At 36.9% G+C, this 8,236-nt stretch overlaps 1 protein-coding gene across 1 annotated transcript; it reads left to right on the top strand.

The window, feature by feature from the left end:
* LOC109236009 (dnaJ homolog subfamily C member 17-like) lies at nucleotides 384–5,426 on the top strand. The gene is made up of 3 exons (XM_019402245.1): nucleotides 384–415; nucleotides 4,447–5,137; nucleotides 5,226–5,426. Exons 2-3 carry the CDS (start codon nucleotides 4,466–4,468, stop codon nucleotides 5,424–5,426), a joined length of 873 nt encoding a protein of 290 aa, XP_019257790.1. The 5' UTR covers nucleotides 384–415; nucleotides 4,447–4,465.

Genomic DNA, 8,236 nt, shown 5'->3' with positions numbered 1-8,236 from the left:
TTTCATATCGTATATAGGAAAGAAAAACCCCCTAATTAAAGCCATAACAATTTTCAACAATGCAACTCAAGTATAGGATATTACATTGATTCATCTAATTTTACAAAGTAAGTACACCATAGTCTCTTGAAAAATGGAGGGAGGGGGGAGGAGGGAGGGAGAGAGACGCTTGTCGCAAAATGTGTTGTATAAAATGCGTAATATCTTGTACGGTTGTACTTGATTAGTCCGGGCTCCGGATCCAAATTGGTAAGGCAACCTGTATTCTCTGCTTCAGTCTCTAAAATATCTACAAAATATAGAATTCCATCCTTTTCACCTCGCGACAGCATAACTCCGGCAGATCCCTACCCAAACACTACCACTTTTGGGTATCACCTTATAGCCAAATTTCTCCCAATTTCAACGGCTACTGGTAAGTTTTTCTTAGAGCTAAATCCTCATCTTTAAATACGAAAATCATCTAGTTGTACTATTCAATTGCTTTTTCAATATCTTATTATTTTTTTCCAATTTGCTTAATTCCTTATGTAACCTTCTGGTGTGAGTTTTTAAAATTGCTGGTTGCTCCATGCTCGTGCTTTTTTTTCTTTTTCTTTTGTTCGTTGAGAACTATCTTGAGCATTCTGTGCGCTAATCTATATTTGCCCTTTTTCTTTTGTGGAAATTTGGGTCTTTTCCATTAGTATTATCTTGCATAACTAAAATTAACGGCTTAGTATTGCCTTACAAACTATGACATATGCAATTCTTGATATTGAGGTTAATTTTGCATCAGTCTTCCTGTTCAAAATCTTCTCCTGTAAAAAGATCTTTTATAGTACTAATATTGATAAAAGGCTTATTGAAGTTCTGGGCTAAAGCTACTTTTTAGTTTATAATACTGCTCTCTAATATTTTTTCAGTTATGTTATTGGATTCCGTGCGGCTGTTTTTTAACTTTTCTGAGCCAAATGTTTGTTTTGCCTTATCATAATACCATTAAACTTAGGGATTCAAATTCGTAGCAGGATCCGCACTAATTGAACTTGTTTAATTGGTGGTTGGAACCTTTATTGATCTATTGATGTGTGTATCTATGTAATTTTTTACCCTCTCCGAGATTTACACATGTTAGCGTTCAAATATTTAGCTTAGGTCTAATATCTCTATTTTAACTAGTTTTGACTCTTTTATTTTATTTATCACAAAAATGAAAATACAAAAATAGTTTCACTTTATTTTCAAGAATATCAGTATTTGTGGTAGTAATATTATTTTAATTTTACGATGATTTTATTCTAATCCCATTTTTACATTTTTAGTATGATATTTGAAAAATACCAAAAATAGTTTTGTTTTAACGGTTAGTTTTATTTTAATAATTATTTCTACTTAAGTAGAATTAATTAATATATATGGATAGTACTTTTATTCTTGTTCGACGAGAAAGAATTAAATTTGGGCTAAAATAATCCAATTTTGAGGTCCATTTTCAGTTGAGCCCTTAGCCCATACCCCCACTTCCTAAAAGACACAATCCTTCCCTAATCCTAGAACCTCTTCTTCTTCTTCTTCACCCAATACAAACCCTAGGAATACACCTAAGAGCCCAGCCGCCACCCACCACCTCAAGCCTCCTATGTCGTCCTCTCCAAGACCCCTTCAACCGTTTCCATCATCATCTCTCACACCAGCAACCCTAGAATACCCCTCCCAGCCACCGCCTGCCCGACCCCTATCTCCTCTTGAAACCCAACGGCCCACCCTACTCCAAAAGCAATGCCGGTCTTCTCTTTATTACAAAGACCACCAGCGGTACCCCTCCTCTTCGACCTCCCTAAGAAACAGACACCACCTACCTCTCTCTCTCAGCACTCCGTCGCTGCCGCTGGAGGTGGTGACCAGCCTGGCAGCGAGCAACCTTCACTTACCAGAAGCAGCGCCCTGCCGCATACTGAAAATAGAGGCAAAAACGAGTGAGTAAGAGAGATTAAAATCACAACTGCTAGCCACTATCATTCGCCGAAATTATTTGGTTTCAATCGGAAACCTTCAGATCTGCTTAAACCAACTAAAGAAAGGAAAGAAAAAAGAAAACCTCGCCTCTGTTCTATTTTCCCAAACGAAGCATAAATTCTGTTTTGTGGTCTGAGTTTCGAAAGATTGTTGCTCGAGTTTGTCGCCATTTGAGAATCGAGGTTGCCGGATTTTCGGCTGAGGTCTTGTCCGTGGTCTGTCCGAGCATTAGAAATCATCCTCATTTAGCTAAGTTTCCGTTCATTAGAGCTTTCCGGTGTTAATTCGAGTTCCGCCCGCGGTTCGTCACATTTTTGAGTTTAAAATAGTGAAACAATCAATTTTTCGGCTATATTGAGGTCCAATTCTTTCATCCTCTATTCATTCTATTCAAGCTTAACGTTAATTGTTTGTTTGGTGATATGATTCCGTTGTTTGTGTAATTGTTCTCCATAGTTTTGAAATTTGCTCGCTTAGTTATCTACTCGTATTCACTCGAATTGGTTATAGTTGAACATGATTTTATCACAGTATAGAAATTGGGTTGCTGGGTAAAAATTAAAAAAAAAATTTAGGTTCAAGATAATAATATTGTTCTTTTATTCTTGTTTTAGTTACTTTTCGAGTAGGAGCATGCTTAGGCCGTCATCATTCGGGTAGGCAAACTTTAGGTTTTCTTCTTTTTATTAGAGGCGAAATATCGTTCCCTGTAGTTCATATTCAGCATATTTAGGGGAATGCCCCGTAGACTTTGTATATATTTTTATCCGCGGTATGCCCCTTAGTATATCGTATTTGGAGGCCAAAAGCCTCTTATGTGTTTATTTTTCTTTTATGTGTGCATTTTTTACCTCAATTTGAATATTTTAAAAGCCGACTTGATCATGTACGCAACCGTACTAGTTACAGGACTCAGAAATGCCTAACACCTTCTCCCCGAGTCAAATGAACCCCGTTACCTTGAATCTCTGGTGCTGACTTAGTTTTTGAGTCTAAAGCGTTTTAAAAGGAGAAATTATTTCTAAATATGGTGATCTGACACACCGAAACCAAATGCGGCGACTCTAAAAAATCCTTGAACACAAATTTGTCACTTTTCATAATTGAAACCCTTTTTGAGCTTCAAAATCATTTTATTAATTTTTAAGAGTGTTAGTAGAGGTATAAAAAAAGGGGTGTGACAGTTTGTGTCACTGGAACAGTCTCTTCTTAGTTAGCTAAAATCTATCTTTAGAAGTCTAGGATTGTTTTTAGGCAGAATAGCCTGGGAGACACTTGTACTAGTTTCGGATTGTCATCCTGGTCCCTACACTCCATAAAGATTCATCCCTACTTGTACTAGTTTCGGATTGTCATCCCAGTCCATACACACCATAAAGTTTCATCCAAACACCTCAACTTGATCAAAGTAAGACTTCTAAACCCTTCTGACCCGTGACCTATCTTATGTGGCATTGATATGGCTGAAGTGGACAAAATGAGTGATTTACACGCACATTAGGTGCGTGAGCTGATGATTTTCCTTTATTAAAAAAATGAAAATTAATAAATAAATAAATAAAAATACTAGCAGCTATTCTAGTATAAAAGAAGACCCCCTCCCCCACTTCTCCTCTTCTTCTTCGCATCCCCCCCCCTTTCGTTCTGCCCCTCCCCCTCTTCTTTTTCAATCCCTTCCCCTTCTTCTTCTTCAGTCCCTTCCCCTTCGTTCCGACCCCCCCCCCCCCCGCCTCTTCTCCTCATTTGCTTCTTTAGATCCCCTCTCTTTCCCTTTTTCTTCATCTTTCTTCATCCCTTCTTTCATTAGATTTTCTCCTTGGTGTGTATTTCTTCTTCCATCGTGTCATCTTCCCCTTCTCTATGGCTCCTCCATTTTTTTCGGTGGTTTTAGCTTTCAAATTTTTTCACAGCCCTTCCAATTAGGGTAGAGGAATAAGTCAAAATTCAAAATACTTAATTCTATGCTCATGTATTTTTCATGGATAGATAACTTTCTTTAAAAGAGGAGTGAAGGAAGTGGTGGTATTCATGGTGGAGGAGCCATGGCAGGTGGGTTATACTTTTAAGAAGGGTGTGTGGCTGAGTTTAAAGAAGTGAGGAGGGGTTTTTTTTTAATTTTAATTTTAATTTTTTTATTTTTTTATTTTATTTTTTGTTTCTGAAATTGAAATTTTGTTAATAATATTATTTTGGCATAGAATCTGATGTGGATGTTGATTTGTCATTCACGCCAAGCAAGTGAGCCTCGCACGGTTCCGGAGGTGTTTAAAAGTCTTATTTTGATTAAGTTGAGGTGTCTGAATGAAACTTTATGGTGTGTAGGGACCGGAATGACAAACCGGAACAAGTACAAGTGTCTCCTAGGCTATTCTGCCTTATTTTTATTTTAATTTTGTACTTTGAATATCATAATTTTTCTGATGTAGTTGGTTTACATTTGTTGCGCAGTTCAAAGTTCGGGTAGAAAATGGATATCAAAGTTGATCATTATGTTGTTTTGGATTTACCCTCCGGGAAGGAAGGGGCCAAACTTTCTGAGAAAGACATATCTAAAGCCTATAAGAAGAAGGCATTAGAGTTGCATCTAGACAAGAGGCCTGATGACCCAAATGCTCACTTGAACTTTCAAAAGCTGAAGACCTCATACGAGGTTCTGAAGGATGAGAAAGCTAGGAAGTTATTTGATGATCTACTTCGCGTGAAACGTGAAAAGATCCAACGCCAATCACAACAAGATTCAAAGCGTAGAAAGATGATGTCAGATCTCGATGCAAGAGAATGTGCTGCTATTGCACCTGATGCCAGCGATCTAGCTCGACAAGAGGAGGAGCGAATTGCTAGAAAGCTTAAAGAGGAAATTGCTCGAATTCGTGCAATGCTTTCAAACAAAGTGCCTACTGCTACAAATCCTTCACAGAAAGAGACACATGCAAAGGCTAAGGCGAGTACAGAAGTCAAGGGGAGTAGTGTAGACAAGGAAAAGGTGCTTAAGGTATCTTGGGAGAAGATTGGTGAAGATTCTACTGCCCAAAGACTAAGAGAGTTATTTAGTGAGTTTGGTGAAGTTGAAGATGTAGTAATTAAGTGTTCTAAGAAGAAAGGCTCCGCTCTTGTTGTCATGTCTTCTAAGGACGCAGCTGTGAGTACTTTTTGAAATTGAGTATTGATTTTAATCGTTCATATCTTTAGTTAGTAGCACCTCACTAACGGGTTTTTCTCTTTTCCAGAAAGCTGTTTGTGGAAATGTCTTGGGGAATCTATTAAATCCTCTCTTAATTGTGCATCTTCAGCCAACAGTTCAATCCACAATGCCATCTTCATTTTTTAACGCTGAGAAAGATAGAGAACCTGAGGGCCCAAGTTTGAGTAATCTTGTAGGTGCTGGATACCAGAAATTTGAAGACTCGGTATTAGAAAAAAAGAGATAGGTATGAACTGCTTTATACTGTTATCTTACATTGTGATATATCCTTTAGTACAATGCCGAGTACTGTATTCTGAAATAATGAATTAGCAAATATGAATATTCTATCTGGATTTTTTCCATTACTTTTACCTTAAGTCGAAAATCCTTCTAAATATGCATCTTGGATTGAGAAATCAATAGTGGTACTGTTAGATTCTATTAGAAAATAATTCCAAGTGAGCTTCCAGCAAGAGTAGTTCTTTGTTTCTGTGGCAAAAAATCTTAGGGAAGTTCTCTGACTCAGGTATCTTAAATTCTATTAGAAAATAAGTAGTATGTATGAATGTTTTCTGCTAAGAAAATCTGATAGGGCTTGACATTGCTAAGTGATAGAGGCGTTGAGTAGATCGTAAATTGCCCAGTATGAATTCGATTCTAAGTCGGAAAATGCCCATGAATAGTCTTATTACCGAATCCACAGTTCTAAAAGTAGCCCTAGAAAGGTCATTGCTAAGAGGAGAGCAGGGACTTTCTTGTTAATGAGGTGCTTTCATCGTATTATAATTATTATTCCGACATAAGAGCAGATAGGACTCTCAATCTCAGAGTGAATTAACCTTGTCTCACTAGCACCTTAGTTTACTAGACCTTGGTGAATTGTCTAGTTACCTTAACTCCATTTTTCAGTATGTTCGTTTTAACTATTCAACAGCTGCATAAACTTTAGGAATATCTGATTCTGTTACGGCCTACGAGTTACTACAGAGACTAGACTGCTGTAAAGTTTGACGATGACATCTATTAATCTTTCTAATATGTCAACTAGCGGCTTGATAATCCAACTAGGTGTTATAACCCGTCCATTTACTATTTTTCTGACTTTCTTCAGCCAACCACACGGTAGGGAGAGAGTTCAAAGAAGGGAAGACTGAAGTGTACGGGAATGAGCAATGACGAAAGAGAAGATAAGGCACCTTGGGCACCCAGGAATGTGAATTAGATTTTACATGATTTGAAATAGAATTTTTTTTTATCATTGTTTTGTTTGACTGTTGAAAAGAAAGAGGTAATATCACCGAAATATTACTCCGAATTCCCTTTTGGTGTAAGGAAGATTTTGTACAGGATGTAGATTCAACGATAGATATCATAGGATCAGTGTAGTAGGAGATAGAAGATAGCTGTGGTTTTTGCTCTTTTTGATATATGTATATATGGCCTTAGCACAGCCTTTGTGCTACGATTATATAATATGTTTGTTACCATTCTCAAAAAAATATTACTCTGAATTCCCTTTTCTACTTTATCGTAATGTTGCCGTTAGAAGTTGAAGTAAAATATTCTAGGTCAAATTAAGGTTTAGCACCACCATATGAGAACTATTGTTTATTATCTAGAGTATCCAAAACAAAGAGGAACTTACCATCTACAAAAAGAATTAAGATATGCTCGAGAATAGGACCAAGTCGGATGTGATGTCTCAATGGAGCAAAACTGGCTGTCTAGGTGATATTTAGATGACTGCTACCAGTGCCGCTAACGTGTATCACTACTAGAATTCCTGCATAAAGCGACCAAAATTTAGCGACTAAAGTTGGTTTGCCAAGAAAAGCGACCAAAGTTGGTCGCTAAACTGGTGAAAATAATAAAATAATAATTTTAAATAAATTAGCGACCAACGTTGGTCGCAACTTGGTCGAAAATTTTGTCAAACTGTTGACCGGACTGGTCAGACTTGCTTGGTCAAAGAATTACTCAGATTATCGACCAATGTTGGTCGCTTCATGGGACCCACTTATTAAATTTTAATAATTATAAAATTATTTTTAAAAAATAACAAAATATAAATAAATAGAATTTAAAATTAGCGACCAAAGTTGGTCGCTATATAAAGAGAAAACAGGTTGAGACCAACTTTGGTCGCTAATTTGGGACCTAGTTATAAAATTTTAATAATTATAATTTTGTTTAAAAAAATTTATAAAATATAAATAAATATAATTCAACTTTAGCGACCAATGTTGGTCGCTCAGTAGAGTATAGACCAACTTTGGTCGCTAATCTGGGAACCGATTAATATTTTAAATATAATAAAAAAGATAAATAAATCTGATTTAAGTTTAGCGTCCAACTTGGGTCGCTCATTTAAAATTATGTGTCACAACCCAATTTTCAAACCCGATCGTGATGGCACCTCTCGTGAAGACAAGGCCAGCCAACTAACCCAAATCGTCTCTTTAATATTTATTAAACATAAACGAATAGGTGCAATATAGCTTAACGATAATAATAACCAATATGTACAACCCAACACAACCCGACCAGGGTGTCACAAGTCACGAGCATCTAAAGAAAACCTTAACACAACTACAGGCCAATAAATATATACAAGTAAAGTTTCTGGAAAACAAAAGACAACATCCGGTGCCGCGAACGCTGGCGGTCACCTTGCTCAGCTACAATAATAATACCTTCAATCCGCTAATAACCCGCTACCGGGTGAACGATACTTGCAACTGCACGCGAGGTGCAGGGAGTAAAGTGAGTACTTCCAACTCAGTGAGTAATAGAAGTAAATAATTACTGAGCAGCAAGAAATCAGGTAAAGCAACCAACGGGCTGTACAGAAGCCGGGTACAATTTCCAAGAAAATAGTGAAATCAGAGTATTCTTTAGAAATGTTTCGGCTTAGTTCAAATCTCTGTCGAAAATGATCCTTTCAATAATTACGAAACTGTTCAAAATAGTTAATGTTGATTAACACAGAAAATCCGCCCCTCGGGCACAAATATCACAGCATAGCAGGTAATAATACAAATAAGTATGCAAGAT

The sequence above is a fragment of the Nicotiana attenuata genome, chromosome 12 (assembly GCF_001879085.1).
Source record: "Nicotiana attenuata strain UT chromosome 12, NIATTr2, whole genome shotgun sequence".
Lineage (NCBI taxonomy): Eukaryota > Viridiplantae > Streptophyta > Magnoliopsida > Solanales > Solanaceae > Nicotiana > Nicotiana attenuata.
This window is presented reverse-complemented; position numbering and strand designations above follow the sequence as displayed.